We start from the raw sequence: 18743 nt of genomic DNA, 5'->3' as shown, positions 1-18743 counted from the left end.
TATATAGATAGATAGATAGATAGATATATAATATATAGATATATAACATATAGATATATAGATATATATAATATCTATATAATATATAGATATATAATATATAGATATATATTATATATATAATATATAGATATATTATATATAATATATAGATATATAATATATATGATATATAGATATATATTATATATAATATATAGATATATATATAATATATAGATATATATAATATATATAATATATAGATATATATAATATATAATATATGGATATATATAATTATATATTCTATATAATATAGAGATATATATAATTATATATTCTATATAATATAGAGATATATATAATTATTCTCCACTTTAGAAGTTCTAAAGAATGGGATAATCCTCTAGTCATCTTTTCACTACCTGCCATTAACATAGTAGAAACAATAAACAATAGTTCTACTAGAAATAATGGAAACAACAAAACGTCAGCCTCCCAAGGTACATGCTGAGAAAAAAAGTTTTCACATCTTTTGGACAGGGTGTCTTCCCTGGACTGAGCCTTCAAGATAGTCTAATTTCTTATTACATTGTCACATGTGCTTTTGCTTGACTTCAGATTCAAGGAGATTATGAGAACATAAGAGACAAAGAGGGGAAAATTTTAAGATTTCCTGAAATCTCAAAGAGGGGAATTCCTAACATTTCAAAAAAGTTAGGGCTCTGGGTTTCCATCTGAGCTGAGGCTACTCTGACCATGAAACCCCATGCCACCTTGTTCTAATTGCCACCACTATTCCCAGAAACTGAGTCTATGGGGTCTTCTGCAGATTTCAGTCAAATCTTTTCCCTCTTCTCATTTGTGTTGTGGTGTCTGCTGTGTTCTCTACAACAATACGCACTATTGATGGTACTCAGTAAATTATAAATAATGAATAAGTCTGCCTTCTGTCATTTTGATGGAAACAAGAGCTTTCCAGGCTGTGAATTGTGAGAAGGGTCACTGCTATGCATACGGCTTCCCAGAACACAGTGATATGTCAACTGCCATGGAAAACTAGAAGTAGTTATTTGTGCTTTGTCTGGACATATTAAATCTGCTGAAAGTAAGCCACAGTTCTCAAGGCACCAAACTGGCCAACCTATAAGGTATATTTTTAAGTGGTCTGCATTGGGAAGGAGGTTTAACTAAATAAAATAGTAACACAAGTTGATGGTAATAAGTAGAGTATTCTTTATGCCTATCCAATTACACTCCCTCTTCACTTCTTTCCCAGCCAGCATTCAGTAAAAATGGTGGAAAATCACACTCTGACAATTGTCTGCTTTCAAACTCAGATGTGATATGTCTCCTTCGTAATTCATCTTTCTCTTGAGCTAATGGTTCTATCGAAATTACAGTTGTCACTGTCAGCAGAAAATTTTTAAAGGGACACACTCGGCCTGGTACAGTTGCTCACACGCCTGTAATCCAGCACTTTAGGAGGCCAAGGTGGGCAGATTGCTTCAGCCTACAAAGTTGAAACCAACCTGGGCAACATCGTGAAACCCTATCTCTATAAAAATACAAAAACATAGCTAAGCATGGTGGCCCATGCCTGTAGTCTCAAGAATCACCTGAGTCCAGGAAGTCTAGGGTACTGTGAGACATGATTGAGCTACTGCACTCCAATCTGGGTAACAGATTGAGACCTTCTCTCACAAAAAATAAAATAAAATAAAAATAAAAAAGACACGCTGTATGCTAACACATGTTTACCCAGATTATTAGTAGAATCATCAATGTAGAATCTTTTTATTTTTAATTTTAAAATTTTTGGCAGAGATGGAGTCTCTTTATGTTGCATAGCCTGGTCTTGAAGTCTTGGCCTCAAGTGATCCTTTCACCTCGGGCTCCCAGTAGAATGTTTTTAATATGTTAGTATACAATACAAAACTTGATAGAATTCTCAGTAACCCTTTAAAAAGGAATTGGAGTTTTTCTTCTCCCAAAGGGGGAAAGAAAAGCTTATAGTTACGGAATATCCTAGAACTGTGGTTCTTAAACCTACCTATCAGAATCAACTTGAGAGTTTTAAAAATAACATAGATACCTGAGTCCAGCCCTAGAACTACTGAATCAAATCTTTAAATATTAAATATGTCCTCCAATCCCTGAGTATTTTTTTTTACAGTTTCAAGAGCGATTCTGATATAAAGCCAGGTTTAAGAAATATACTTGTAAAGAGCAGAGTATATTTCAAGGCTAAGCAACAAGCTGACTTTTGCTATCCTATTGTTAACATATTCTGTTGATGCCTTTTTAAATAAATGTGCAGTAAAGAAATTACACACATTTAAATTCAGTCTACATCAGGAACCTTCACTTCGGGTTTCAATTGAAAATGCCAATCATGTATCTTTTGTTTAAATTGATAAAATTTAAGATATGCAATAGAATGAACTTGGACCCTCACCATGCAACATAAACAAAAATTAACTCAAAATGAATCAAAGAACGAAAGAAGACATATGGCTGTAAAACTGTTAGAAGAAAAATACAGGAAAGCTTTACTGCATTGTATTTGACAAAGATTTCCTGGACTTGACACCAAAAGCACAGGCAACAAAGGTAAAAATAAACAAATTAAACGACATCAAAATTGAAAACTATGTACCAAAGACACAATCAACAGACTAATAAAGAAATGTACAGAATGGAAAAAAATTTGCAAATTATACATCTAAGAAGAGGTTACTATCTAGACTATATAAAAACCTCCAGCTTAATAAAAAAAAATAACGTGGTCAAAAAGTGGGCAAAGAACTTAAACATTTCTTCAGAGATGATATAAAAATGGCTAAGAAGCATATGAAAAGATGTTCAACGTCACTAATCATTAGAGAAGTGCAAATCAACAATGAAATATCACCTCATACCCATTAGGATGGCTACTATTTGGTGAAGATATGGAGAAATAGACACCCTGTACATTATTTGTGAAAATGTAAAGTGGTATAGCTGCTATGGAAAATGGTAGAATAGGCCCTCAAAAAATGACAAATAAAATTTCCATATCATCCAGCAATTTCACTTCTGGGTGTATATCCAAAAGAACTGAAAGCAGGATTTTGAAGAGATATTTTCATACCCATGTTCATAGCAGCACTAGTCATGATAGTCAAGAAGTGGAAGCAACCTAATTGCCATCAATGAATGAATCGATAAACAAAATGTGGCATATATAGGCACATACACACACACACACACATACACACACAGAGAAATATTGTGCATCCTTAAAAGGAGGAAAATTTTGACACATGCTATGACATGGATGAACATGGAAGACATTACGCTAAGTGAAATAAGCCAGTTACAAAAAGGCAAATACTGTATGATTCCTCTTATATGAGATGTCTAGGGTAGTTAAATTCACAGAAACACAAAACAGAATGGTAGTTGACAGAGGCTGGGGAGAGGAGAAGATGGGGAGTTGTTTAATGGGTACAGAGGCAGTTTTACAAAATAAAAAAGTTGTGGAGATTGGTTATACAACAATGAGAATATGCTTGACACTACCAAATTGGTTAGAAATGGTTAAGATGGTAAATTTTGTTATGTATTTTTAATCACAGTTTAAGAAAAAGATATAGTAGGAAATTTGCTATAAAGAAATCTTTGGTTATGCGATTTGTATCTTCCTATACTTTTGTTATGAAATCAGAAAATTTTATCTAAATAAATAATTTTGACTACAATTAAAGAAAAACAACAATTCTGGCAAACATTTAAAAAGCGTAATAAATGGGAAATCATAACTTTCTAATATTCAAAATATTCAATATATAAATAATAACATTTTATAGATGATACTATTGTAAGTAAATATGTAGTGTTAGAAAGTTTTAAGATATGGTTATGCATGAAATTGTGATTAAGAAACTGAAGCCATATATAATCTTGAGAGTTTTATACCTCCAATATAATCTCACTTTCTTTTTCACTAGGGGTGAAGGTAGCCATTTACCATATATTTAGCTGCACTCTGAGTAACACCAGCTTGTTCCCATATTCTGTATGGGGAGGTAAATAAGAGCATGTAAAGCCCACAAAGAAAATGCTCAGCTCACGATTTGAAGTAAGTTTTCTCTAAAGGGTTCTGTGGCACTAAGTTGGCAACTGACTAATGTATTGACAAATCAGCAAGTTGTGCCTGTGCTAAAGAAACAAATGTTTTGCCTATTTATTTCACACTGTAGCTGATGTTTGACTGGTGCTCTATTTTGTTTTGAGCATAAAAATGATGGCTTACTATCTGATGAAGGCCTCAGCATCTGTAATTGGAAATAATCTAGCATACATGACAGAGTCTCATTTCTCTGTACTTTAATAGTATGCTCCTTCTCAGAGTAAAATTGTCACTTAACACACTTCTTTAAATCCAGAATCAAACCTCAATGAAAATTAAGTTCTGAGTTGATCTTTTGTAAAAATTATAAATCCTTTTATTATGCGTATAAACAAAAATGTGAAAAATATTTGTGTAGATATAATGCCGGAGACAAATTTAAACTTGGATCGGTGGTGAAGGTAAATGATACGTCATTTACTGAATGCTTACTTTACAGTCTTTATCTCATTTTAGCTCACCTATGACCATATAATGGAGGGGCTGTTATCCCATTTAAAGCTGAGGAAATAAAGGTTTGGAATGAGTGGGTAAGTTACCCCAAACAACCCAGCTTACATATATAAGGGCTCACAGATACAAGGATTTGAAAAGGTTTTGACTCCAAAACCTTTTGCTCATAGCATCTGGGCTTTTTATTTTCCCCCAATTTTATTACACTTCCTATCACTAGCTCAGTTGAGTGATAGGAGAGAAGTCCTGTGAAATATATCCTAAATTTTGTGCATTTTTGGAAGATAAATCCTAAGTTGAGTCTTCAGAGATGTGTGTCTATTACATCTTGAGGAAACTTGTGACGTATTGTAAAATAGAATATTCTATTTAACTGTCTCTGATGTTGCAGCCTAAATTTCAACTTATTTAAACACTTGTTATTTTATATAATGAAGTGCCCTCCTCAACAGCTTTACAATTTTTGACAGGTATTGAAAGCATTTTAATATTTAATGTGTATTAGTCTTTCCTTATCATTGTTTAACTAAATGATGATAACTTAGAAAGGATACAATATGCCTATAATGTAGGCATTAAAATTCTAGAGTTTTAAAAATGTAAGGCACCTGAGTAATTACATGTTCTTTCTCACATTCCATCTGGGGCATAAACTAACCAGATAAAAAATATTTTCTTCATTCCCAAAACACATCAGGAAATGAAATTTAAAATATGCTTCCAATAATACATTTCATGCTCTTGTGTGGTCTAACTTAAGAACCATTTGCAGTTTCTAATTGCATCAAAATTTTTAACATACTTCTGGAAAACTAGTCCAGATATCCTGTTAATTTCTGTCACGGCATCTTTCCATTAAACAATTGTGTCACCAAGATAAAGAACGATTTAAAAGATTTCAGAACCCAAATCCAAAAGTGCTAAGTATTATTTGAAATAATAGTGTTCACTTTTATAAAGTAATAATTTCTTAACAATGCATAAAGATATAAAATTTTCCAATCTAAAATGCTTCATGCATTGTTATTCTCTCAATTTGATTTTACAAGCTTGGAATTTCAAAAAATTCAGTCAATCACTGCTATGGTCTGAATATGTGTGGCGCCTCCACCCCACTCCAAATTCATATATTGAAACCTAATCTCCAATGCAATAGTATTAAACAGAGTCTTTAGGAGGTGATTAGCTTATGAGGGCAGAACCCTCATGAATAGGATTAGTGCCCTTATAAAAGAGTCCAGGGGATCTTGTTTGGCCCTTTCATCATGTGGGAGAAAATGGAGACGGTGCCATCTCTGAAGCAAAGAGCAAGCCTTTATCTAACTAACTCTGCCAGCACCTTAATCTCAGACTTCCCAGCCCTCTGAACTGTAAAAAATATATTTCTGTTGTTTAAAAATTACCCAGTCTAAGGTATTTTGTTATAGCCCATCTGAAAGGACTAGAACAGTCACCATGTAAACATATAAGTGGTATCTCTAAATAGAACTGTGATAGGAATACAAGAGTCTGAGTCAGTAAAGAATGTGAGCAAACTGGAAACCAGTCTTACCTGAAATGTGTTAAATGTCTCTGGATGTCAAGGTCTAGAATTGGAGTGGGTCTGGAGGATCCCAGTGGTGATCTATCTTGGCTCAAGAGGTCTTGGAATTCTTTACAGATTTGTCTAAAATAAAAGAATCAAATTTAAAATTGAAATTTTGAAATTGGGCTTTAATTTCATCCCACGATATTTAACCAAAGGCTTGTTCTCTCTTTTAAAAGAAGTGTAGATAACATTTCATAAAGCTACCTCAAAAGTTACATTCATAGCATACAGTTGAGGTTCACAATGGTGACTTTACTCTCAACAGCTATAAGATAATCATACAACATTTCAAACAAATAACAACCCATGAGCACTGATAAGACCAGAAGGTTTCTTCTGAACTCCTCACATTTTCTGTTGTGAGACTCAGTTGCTTTATGAAATATACCCATTTTCAGGTGTATTGCCCATATTTTAATCAATGAATGCAACTTAATCTAAGTGTTCGGTGCCATTTTGAGTAGTATATCATAATCTTTTGTGCTTTGTGTTATTTAATATAGATTTGTTGTCTTTGTTTATGGAAATTTCTAACTAAAATTTTAAATTTAGCCTCATGCTATCATTTCCAAATTACTGTATGGTAGGTCATCATTACAATCCATTCTTATAAAGAAAGATTGGTGTTGTTTTTAGACTTTTGTTTTTAGCAGTCTTTTAGTTTTTCTATCGGATTAAAATAAATTTTAAAACATTAAAATAAAGATTGAAACATTGCTTTAGTTATTGTGGCATAATATCAGAATTAATTGGATAATGGAATAAACTTTTAAGTTGACAAATCAACTTTGTTCCTGTATGAATAATACAGCAAGTTATAATAAAATTGATGAAGAAATTAGAGAAAGCTAAAGAGGTGGAAAAATTTAACTCATGCTAAATAATTCACACGTGAGGCTCTACCAGGAGTAATATTATATTATATTATATCTCCCCCTTTTATATTTAATTCTACAGCTTAACTCACTCACTTTCAAGCTTAGACTTGAAAACAGATGACAATCCTGTAGATTCCCCGTAGGCAATTATCATCATCATCTCATTATGGCACTTAACAGAATTATGATTTTATGACTACTTTCCTTCTTATTTAATTTTTTATTTATAAATCTACAAAAAGAAACAATCTTACATCTCAAGGCAAAATGTCATATTATGAATTATGTAACACAAGATGATCTTCAGTGAATCATACATTCTAACTTTATCACTTACATCATTGTCCTTAAGGACGTTAAGTTTTTAGCTGATGTCTGAAATCCAAATTCTATGTTTCACCTTTAGATGATTAAGAGTGTGGTAACACTAAAAGTTGTTAACTATTCTGCTTTACCTTAATGCAGATCAAGTGTTAGACATATTTAGCTCTAAATGCAATCAAAAGATTTAAATATGTTTTCTATTAACCAAATAAACACGTTTTGTCTTGTTCATTTTTAGAATTCAAAAAATGCTTTAGTTTCTACTCTTTCACCTAAATAAATGTCTAAATTACACAAAATATTTAATCAACAAAACACTGGAAATAAAGAGGCATTAGAAGACTAATGACACTTAATTAATAGGCCCTTTATACAATTGTATACTTGGCAATATACTTAAAGACAACTGAATCTGTAATCCATGGAGGTAAAAAAGAAATATGTAGGCCAATCTGACAATATAGATTAGCAACTGGATCTCTCATTCAATAAGTTCTAGATTTCATATATATTTTTTATAACGTTGTCCAAGTCTTATGAATAAAGGTGAACTGACCAGGATGTAATGAATATCCATATAGGCTACTTAATATTAACTTTTACCATTTTAATTGATGAAAATACCTAATGCTTTACCATTGGTGTAAAATTAGAAACTTCTCAGAACACATGTTGGGTCCATTCATATGTTGCACAAAAAGGGTATTATTTCTACACATTCCCCAGTTTATCTAGTTATAGTGATTACTGGTTATATTACGTATGTTTGCTATGACTGGAGTCTCTGATTTTTATTTCACATAGTCCAATAAGAAGACAGGATGCATATAAATAACAAAAATAAAAAATTATAAAGCTGTATTATAATTTTCAGATGTTTATGCCTATTTACTCTTCTGTAAAATAAGTTAATTGAAATGAGTGGATTCAATTCTTGCTTGACATTTAATGGTCTGCAAATGTGCAGCTATGAGCAGACAGATAAAATAAAATTACATGTTCTCACAATGTTTTATGAAATCAAAGTTCAAAATATCACCTAAAATAATATATGTTACTTAGATCCCAGGTAAAAGGAGAATACTACTACCTGGTCAAATACGCTACCCGAAAATAGATGTCTCAGTATAATTTTGACAAATATGGATGTATTTCTCTTATTTCCCTCAAATTCTTCTAGCATTTACTTCTATTAAAACAAAATCTCAGTGCCAATTTGAATGTGCTCAGAGACTACTGCACACTTCAACAGAATGATGGGAATCTCCAAGAAAATAGGAATTGTATTTATTGCATCAATGATGGTAGTGGTGAATACTTCCAAAACCATTCCTGGGGGAAGGAGGACAAGAAGAAGTGTTTCTCTGGATTAAAGAGTGAAAGTCTTTGAATATGCATGATAAAACCACAACCAAGTCATTTTGATGGAGAAAAAATGAAGGTGTTTTCTCTTGGAAATTTGTATTTTGAGACAACGGTAAAATTCACATGGATATGTGCATTGGTAAACCTGCATGATCCTGCCAGCTAGGATGATATGCTATGGAAACACCTGGGAGATATTACCTAAATTCTAGTACTGTATAATTCTCTTGATCTGTAACAAGTCTTTATCTTTCTCCTATGGTAATGCAAAGGAGTCAAACTAACTATATGTGCTTTCAGCTCCTTTTGGAGAAACTGAAACATGACTGAAATTATTTGGAAAAAAAATTTGGTCAAAGAAGTTATTTGGAAAAGGAAATGAGTATACGGTAGAGATAAAGACTCCCAGAAGACAAACCATGCAAAAGGTTCAGATTTAGGTCTTTCTACTAGCAAGTTTTCAGGGGCTTCCACATCACAAAATTTATTCCCAGATTTTAAGTCCAACTTTTATACCTGCCTTATAATTTTCTTTCTCTATCTGTTGATCTTCATCCTCTCTTTCTGCTATTCCCTTCCCCTTAATCTTATTTTGCTTTGTCTCTATTCCTTCTGCCACCAACTTTTGCTCTTCTTCTCTTTGGGACAAGATGAGATAATCTAGTACTTTCAGAACAGCAATAGATAAATATAATCCTAAGTCCAAACAGTGTGAGCCACAGCAAGTGTGTAAACTTCAATTAAGGGACTCAAGTGTCTTGGACAAACCTGTGAGAAGGTAAGTATCCCACATACTCCTTAAATTTGTAAAAAGACCTATGTTTCATAACAAGCTGGTAGAAAAGAAAATATTTAGTTTTGGTTTTATGCATTTTGAGCCAATTTAAATCTCAGCCAGTATGTTGTAAAGGCATTAAATAATTACTTTTTATCAGTTTCTAAGAAGTGATGTTTTCAATACTCTCTGCCCTAGATTTTCTCTTAAAAAGTTTTCCCTAAGGCTGGGCATAGTGGCTTATGCCTGTAATCCTAGCCCTTTGGAAGGCCAAGAAGTGCGGATTGCTTGAACACAGGAGTTTGAGACCAGTCTGGCCAACATGGCAAAAATGCATCTTTACAAAAAATACAAAAACCAGGTGGGTGTGCTGGCTCATGCCTGTAGTCTCAGCTACTCGGGAGGCTGAGGTGGGAGGATCACATGTACCTGGGGAGGGTGCGTCTATAGTGAGCCATGATGGCGCCACTGTATTCTAGTCTGGGTGACAGAGTGAGACTCTGTCTCAAACAAACAAAAAAACAAAATACTTTTCCCTGAATAAAAAATTAATTCATAAATGACAGTTTAACCAGCTGAAACTATCAGTTCTAAAATCTTAATATAGAATTAAAAATTATTTAAGATTCTTAACGGCCTATATGTATCAATAACTTATTTCAATAAAGAGAGGATAACAAGAATTGGTTACTACCAGAAGGATTTTCCTCTAAAACTTTTGAACGTAACCTGCAGTGCTATCTGTGGTTCTGCTGGATTTTTACACAATAAATGGTAGTATTCCCACTAATTATCGACGAACTTTCAAGTGTCAAGGAATTTAGAAGTCATCTTATGCAAGCTTCCCCCTTTCCTATTGTATTGTCAAATTTGTCTACACCGTTTTCCTCATTATTTTAAGTTGCATTTTAATTGGGCTTTTTACAATTTCCAGAAGCTTTGAAATACATTATACCTTAAAAAAAAAAAAAAAAAAAGACAATAACACCATGAGGCAGTACAAGGATGATTTGCTTACTCATACACAAGAGAGGATGGGGGCACTCATGGTGATCCTTGCTCCCAGAGGTCTCCCTGGTACCTCTCACCAACCTGTGACCTCATCTTCTGTCACATTCTCCAAACATTTATGGTGTTTTGAGATCTTTACCCTCATTTATTAAGGCAAAATGAGTGCCTTAGACCAAATTACATAGCAACCAAAGGCATATTTGCCTGGGATCTACATTTCCTAAACATGTTTTTCTCCAAGGGATTTCTGCATATTCTGGAGAAGTTTTCCAAGAACTTTCATCAGTTTCAATGACAGCCTTATCACTAATCAACGGCAGTTTGTAAACCTTGCCTGGGCACCAAAGGGTAGAAAGTCCTTGTTTAATATATCTAGCTGCTGGTGTGTGAGACCTTCCTTGTTTTAGAGAACAGGTGCCTTCTAGACTGTTTTCCTTATTTCAAAGAAAATGAAAAAAAAAAAAAAAACTGAAGATGAAAGCACACAGAGGTTTCCCCGTTCTGCTTACTTGGTCGCCAGGATCATCTTTTTTCTTGCGGTCTGTTCTTTCTGTTCCATATGTTGTCTGGCAAGATGTTCTCCTACTGCTTTGGCTGGAAACTCTGTTTCACAAGTGTAGCCAAAATCCCGAGCCAAGTGCAAAGCCTCCCCTGTTGGCAGATAACACAAGTGAGTTTCTCACCAGCATCCAACCTTAATAACAGTAGTGTCTTGCATTTTCCTCAAGCCTCACTCCTGGCTGTGGTCAGACAAATCATTTTTCCTACTTAAACTATTCAAGAAAAAAGACCTTTTTGGGGGGAGGAGGGGAGGTAATGAGGAAGAATGAGGGGAAATTGAGGAACAGAGAAGTGACTTAGCAGGCAGGGATAGGTGGAAAATTGAGGGGAAAAAACAGAAACACAATCCAGAAGTGCTGACTCCCCTCATGGCTCTGCCCATTAGACCAGACTGACTTCCCAGGTTTTACACATGATTCCCAAGTGAAATGGCCCCATGGACAACTCATTTTGTGGCTGCTGAACCTACAACCTATTCTTAGTGTGTCTAAACTATTCAGATGTTTTTTCCATGAGACCTATTAAAATATCTGCGAAGGGTCCATATAACTTTTCAAGGAAGTCGGAGAACTTTGGAAAATCATGAATAACTTTGTTCTTTCACAAAATCCTAAACCCAAGTAAATTTTTAAGAAATGGGGTAAGAATGGCTTCCCAGCAAAGTAAAATTAAGTGATGAAAATCAATCTGGAAAACAATGGTATTTTTAAAGCTTAGTCAAGGCAAATCTTACCTGTCCACTAAACTTTTATTTTAAAAATCAAATTTTCTAAACAAATGTAGTACATACATACCATGGGATACTATGCAGCCATAAACAGAATGAGATCATGTTCTTTGCAAAAGTAGCTGGAGGCCATTATCCTAAGTAAACTACCACAGGAACAGAAAACCAAACACTGCATGTTCTTACTTATAAGTGAGAGCTTAACAATGAGAACAGGTGGACACAAAGAGAAGAACAACAGACACTGGGACCTACTTGAGGGTAAAAAGTGGAAAGAGGGAGAGAATCAGAAAAAATACCTATTGGGGTAGTATGCTTATTACCTGGGTGATGAAATAATCTGTACACCAAGCCCCCATGACACAGTTTACCTATATTACAAACCTGCACGTGCACCCCTGAACCTAAAAGTTAAAAATGAAATCAAGTTTTTACCATGTATCTGTTAATACTAAGCATCTACTCACCTACTTTATTCAAGGCACAGTGCTAGGTAGAAGTAATGGGGAATAAAAAGAGTACCAAAGATTGCCTGTCTCTAGGAAAATGATAGTCATAGCAATAATAGTAGCAACAACAACAAGTATCTTAGTAGCACTTTATAATTTTTATTGCACCTATATGAATATCACCTATAATCTTTTCATGTTTGTTGTTATTATGGTGACAGTATATAATACAAGATGTTATATTACAAGTACCAGGAAAAAATGAAATACCTAATAATATGAAGAAAAGGGAGGCAAGGTTTATAGATATACAAAATATACAAAAGAGAACAGTTAATATCAATGAAAATATCCTTAGTAAAGATGCTAGCACTTTGGGAGGCAGAAGCGGGAGAATCCCTTGAGCCCAGGAGTTCGAAACCAGCCTGGGCAACATAGAAAGACCCCATCATCTCTACAAAAATTTAAAAATTAGTCAGATGTGGTGGCGCATGCCTGCAGTCCCTAGCCACTCAGGAGTCTGAGGCCGGAGGATTGCTTGACACCATGAAGCTGAGACTGTAGTGAGCCGTAATTACACTACTGCACTCCAGTCTGGGTGACAGAGTAAGACTCTGTCTCCAAACAAAACAAAACAAAACAAAACAAAACAAAAGATACTATTTTTTTCATTCCCACAAGGTGAGACCTCCTGTTCTAGGCCTTAGCAAAAAAGTCTAGTTTAATATAAAAGGTATTGCAATAAGCAAACATATTAGTGCGGTTAATGTTTTGTAAACTCTGATCATGCTCCTCCCCACACATATTTCACATGAGCAATGGCAGGTCTTTAGTTGCAATTTTAATATTTGCGTGGTGGAAAACATCATTGTTTTTTCTTCTATTTTAAATAGAAAGATGATGTAACTAAATGGAAGGGATCTCTATGTTAATCTGAACAGTGCTAGATTCAGGGGTCACAGTTTAAGGTAAGAAAATATGTGAATATTTGGCAGAAGAAATGGCACAAAGGTGTGTGTGTGTGTCTGTGTGTGTGTTTTAAAGTCATTGTTATGCCATACAGGACACTCACTATTGCTTGAAAAACAATAGAAGGGAGATTATTTAAGAAGTTTCAAATTTGGAAGTAAAAATGTTTTAAACTTTGACCCATCAAATAATGCTACAGCTACAAATAATGCTGACCAGAGGATAAACTCATGTGGACCTTAGGATTCAAAAGTATCTTGTAACTAACAGGATAATACCATCAGCAGCAGCATCTTTGTACAGCAAGTCAAGTTACATATATTAATATAGCTGCACATTGTTATTGTTCACACCGAAACAGATATTTAAATAACATTTTAACAGAGTCTATCTATCTATCTATCTATCTATCTATCTATCTATCTATCTATCTATCTATGTGTGTCTTTCTATGTATCCATCCATCCATCCATCCATCCAATCCTTTTTCTTTACTGTTTGCACAATAGTGGGAGAGGTAAAACAGGGCAAACAGGAGGATGGCAGCATGCCTCTTGAATTTTGTGCTAAAACCTGATTCCTGCGGATCTGTCCCATTTTATGCAAAGCTCTCACCGTGTGGCAGTTTTAAAAACAGTTTGAGTGGGACAGCTGCTATTTACATTTACACTGACAGCCAGATCCTTCCTTCCCTCAGTTCTGTTTACTGCTTTCTCCTGCTTGTGATATAACATTGTTATAGGATATATAGCAATGCTACATCAAAAGAAGTGGCAAGTGGAGACACTCTGATATGTAGTTAAAATGCATATATCATGCCACAAAATCTTTGTGTGTGAGGGCCCAAAAATGAATGAACAAATGGATCCATTAACTAAAATACACATGGTATTCAGAAACAATGACAAATCTATAGTTAAGTCCTTTACAACAGATGTCTTAGTCAACAGGTTTAAGAAAACTAGACATTTTACAGTCAGAAAAGCATATTAACATGACTGTAAGGAGTTTGACTGATTTGGGAAAATAAAAATCCATGAGCTCCTCTGCCTCTGTGGTGGCACAAAATGTCTATATGAACAATGAACTGAAGTGCAATAACCTGTGGTGGAAAGAGCAATCCAGGAAAGCCCGAGGATGTTTTCCCTTCTATTTCCAGAACAGCAAATATGGCTGCCATCACCTCACTCCTGGGAGAGAAGTAGAACTCCCTTGTTCTTGTTCTTTTTTTTTTTTTCAGAGCTACTTTAAGCTATCCTTTTATTTCAATGTATTGCAGCACTTGGCCATCCACCTTTTTTTTTTTTAATTTAATACAACTGAAGCAACACACTAAAGTTGAAATACCTTCATTTTATTCCATATCATTTCAATAATTACATATTTTAGAAGTAGGATAGAATGGTATTTCTGTCTTTAGGTCTTAGGCCAGCATCCTTAGCAAACAAACACAGGAACAGAAAATCAAATACCACACGTTCTCACTTATAAGTGGAGGCTAAATGATGAGAACACATGGACACATACAGGGGAGCAACACATACAGAGGTCTTTTGGAGGGTGGAGAGTGGGAGGAGACAGATCAGGAAAAATAACCAATGGGTACTAGCCTTAATACCTGGGTGATGAAATAATTGGCACAACCACCACCCACAACACAAATTTACCTATGTAACAAACCTGCATTTGTACCCCTGAACTTAAAATAAAAGTTTAAAAAAAGAAGTAGTGTGCATGGGTGTGTAGGTGGATCAGGTTGGTGCTTGGAGAAACATATTCCAAGAGCAAGGCTTTAGGCTGTATGTGCCACGTAGTAACCCCACCTACTAAAAAAGTGAAAACCATGAAGGATATTCATCTTTTCAATAGCAACAGAACCAGACATTTAATACTTATATTAAACATATCTCTTAAAAAGCAGGCACAAATAAATTTCAGAACATAGCAAGAACGTCAAAGATAAATTTGCTCGTTGATTTTAGAGAATTCATTTTTCCACACTCCAAAGCAAAAAGTAAAAAATTAGGAAGAAATATTAGGAAAAATTTAAGTGACATTCACTGATGTTGTTCTGAAATAGAAAGTTAGTGGCAAAATGTTTTTTAAGGAAAAACTGCAAATTGTGCCAAGATCCTAAGTTTTATAAGAAGCAGGTTTAAATGCATTTTAACAATAAAAATAAATATACCTGACTTTCAATCTGTTATACAGTCATTAAGAATTTTTCTTTCTTTAGGCCGGGTGTGCTGGCTCACGCCTGTAATCCCAGCACTTTGGGAGGCCAAGCCCAGTGGATCATGAGGTCAGGAGTTTAAGACCAGCCTGGCCAAGATGGTGAAACCCCATCTCTATTAAAAATACAAAAAAAAATATTTAGCTGGGTGTGGTGGTGGGCACCTGCAATCCCAGCTACTCAGAAGGCTGAGGCAGAGAATTGCTTGAACTCGGGGTACGGAAGTTGCAGTTAGCTGAGACCTTGCCACTACACTCCAGCCTGGGCGACAAAGTGAGACTACATCTCAAAACAAAAAAACAAACAACAACAACAACAAAAATTCTTTCTTTAAAATTATGGTATTTAAAAAAAAAAACTTTACACAACTAAAAAATTAATATTTAACACTAATTTTTACTAAGCAGTACTTGTACATTGTTATTCAATAGATAATTCTCATCAACTGTCACTCTAACAATATTGCCTTAAAAACAATTCAGTTTAACTTAGTGTTACAAAACCCAATGTTATTAAATGAAAATAACAATTTGTATGTGTTAAACTCCAGTCATATATTTATGATTTGAATTTTATTTTCACGTATCGGGAAATAGCACATTCAATTCTATGGGATTATTCCAAGAACTATCTATTAGAAAGCAAATTTGAGAATTAAGTAAATTCTTATAATATCGAGCTTTAGCAAACCCTGGAGCTGAAGCACAAAGTAAGTATATCTGATGCCCTGACTTACAGATTTCCCAGACTCTTCGGCAAGGAATGCATTCTACAACTCTATATATCATACGATGTATGGCCTGGAGACGTGCCTTATAATATAGTAGTTTCACTGGTTTGATGTTGCTTTTGTCAAACACCAACACTTTGTGTTTCAAAGTGAAAGTTTCATTCCCCATTCAATATCCTGCACTTAGCACAGCATCTGATTCACAATACGTACTCAGTAGACATTTGTTAAATGAAAAAGCTTTCAGATTATGTTAACAGTATGTTAATTATGACAATAGTCTTGTGAAGCATCCCCTCCTAGAATATAGGGAAGGACTAGAGCAAAAGAGACTTGTTAGAAAGAATTAAATATATACAGAAAAACCTATGAAAAATAGAAAAATAGAGTATATCCCTCTATCAGTGGAGCCATTTAATAAAATAGACTATATTTGAAGGCAGGCTTTCTCAACCCTTGCTACTCCCATAACCTAGAAATTTGCTTTAAAAAGTGTTTTTCACCAATAGCAAAGACTTGGAACCAACCCAAATGTCCATCGATGATAGACTGGATTAAAAAAATGTGGCACATATACACCATGGAATACTATGCAGCCATAAAAAAGGATGAGTTCATGTCCTTTGTAGGGACATGGATGTAGCTGGAAACCATCATTCTGAGCAAACTATCCCAAGGACAGAAAACTAAACACCACATGTTCTCACTCATAGGTGGGAATTGAACAACAAGAACACTTGGACACAGGGTGGGGAACATCACACATTGGGGCCTGTTGTGGGGTGGGGGGGGTGGGGAGGGATAGCATTAGGAGATATACCTAATGTAAATGACGAGTTAATGGGTGCAGCACACCAACATGGCACATGTATACATATGTAACAAACCTGCATGTTGTGCACATGTACCCTAGAACTTAAAGTATAATAAAAAAAAAGTGTTTCACCCCGTATCAATTAATCTCTGGTGCCAGGGCATCTGCAGTTTTTGAATGCTCCTAAAGTAATTCTCTCAAACCAGAGTTGAGAAACCACTGTCCTAAGATAAAGAGAAAGCACTAGGTGAGGATGAGCTGCACATCTTCCAAAAATATAAGGATTCTATGACTTATACAAAAGGGAAAGCAGCCACTAGCGAGTTAATATGAAACTATAAGAGCCTCTGTCTGGCTGGGTTCTTGCATGACGAGATCTCCCTTATTTGGCTAATATGGTATGAACTCTATAGACAAAAAAGAAAACGTGGTAGTAGAAGTAGAGATAGCAAAGACTTCAGCCTATTGGGAAAGCATATTTGTTAAGGGGGATTTAATATAAGATGAAGCTTGCACTTAAAGTTAGTAGGGAAAAGGTGGATTATCAATAGAAAATGTTAAGCCAACAAGGTGGTCACCTGGAAAAAAACAAATAAAACTGGATCTATAGCATACATTTAGTCATGAAACAAAAATCCAGGTGGATCATAGATTTAAACATAAAAAAATTAAACCACATAGTAATTAGAAGATAACATGGTATTTTTTATGATCTTGGAATTAAAAAGGCCTGTACAGTGTTGAAATTAAAACTAAAAGCCATGAAATAAAATATGAAAATATAATTATATTAATGTAAAAAAGTTCTGCATGCAAAGACCTCAATAAACAAAGCAAATAAACAAAAACCCATAACAGCCAACTGAAAAGTGAAAGTAAGTCATGTGAAAGACATACTAACATTTAATAAGCCAATTTTCCTAATAGAGACTGAAAACTTACAAACCAATAAGGAAAGTACAAATATTACTCCATAAATACAAAATAAGTAAACAGAAAAGTTCATAAAAGTCCAAGAATAGTCTGAATCTGCTTCATAATAGAGGTTTTTTTTTTAGTCAATCAAATAAGCAATGATAAAAAAAATTGATAGCCTCCTGTTTAATTTAGAGTACAGGAAAGTACTATGCTTCTTACCCTCATTGCTAATAGGATTATAAATTTGCAACCACTATTAAGGAGAATCTGCCAATAATCAATCAAAACTATAAATGCAAATCATTTTTTGACCCTGCAACGCCATTCCTAGACATTTATTGAAGATATGTACTTGCATATCTGTGGAACTATTTATATACGTTTGAGGTTCTTCATTGAAGCACTATTTGTAATAGCCAAAGACTGAAAACACCTAAATGATATTCAGAGGAGGACTGGTTAAATAAATTGTAATAAATTCATTCAGTGAAATGCCACGAGTGTTTAAAAGAATAAACAACTTGTAAGCACTGAAGAAAAAGAATGAACAGTAAGACAAACTGTGAAAAAATTGATTGCAAAATAGTGTCTACAGAATGCTATAATTTGTTTTAAAAATGAATAAAAGAGATACACACATATATCCTTGGAAGGACAAAGATCAACTAATAACATTTGTTTTCTTCTGGGAGGGGAACTGAATGACTGGGGAACCGAGTGAAAAGGAAGTATTTTATTGAATACTTTTCTGTAACTTTTGAATCCTGAACTATTTGTATTATTTATTTAAAC

At 34.3% G+C, this 18743-nt stretch overlaps 1 protein-coding gene across 1 annotated transcript in view; it reads right to left on the bottom strand.

Moving 5' to 3' along the window:
- TFAP2D (transcription factor AP-2 delta) overlaps nt 1-18743 on the bottom strand; it is a 58209-nt gene that overhangs the window by 15533 nt on the left and 23933 nt on the right. The window contains exons 6-7 of the mRNA XM_054492700.2: nt 11060-11201; nt 6162-6275 (exon numbers count right to left, since the gene is read on the bottom strand). Of these exons, the coding sequence (XP_054348675.2) occupies nt 6162-6275; nt 11060-11201 (256 nt within the window). The remainder of the gene's footprint in view (nt 1-6161; nt 6276-11059; nt 11202-18743) is intronic.

The sequence above is a fragment of the Pongo pygmaeus genome, chromosome 5, assembly GCF_028885625.2.
Source record: "Pongo pygmaeus isolate AG05252 chromosome 5, NHGRI_mPonPyg2-v2.0_pri, whole genome shotgun sequence".
Taxonomy (NCBI): Eukaryota; Metazoa; Chordata; class Mammalia; order Primates; family Hominidae; genus Pongo; species Pongo pygmaeus.
This window is presented reverse-complemented; position numbering and strand designations above follow the sequence as displayed.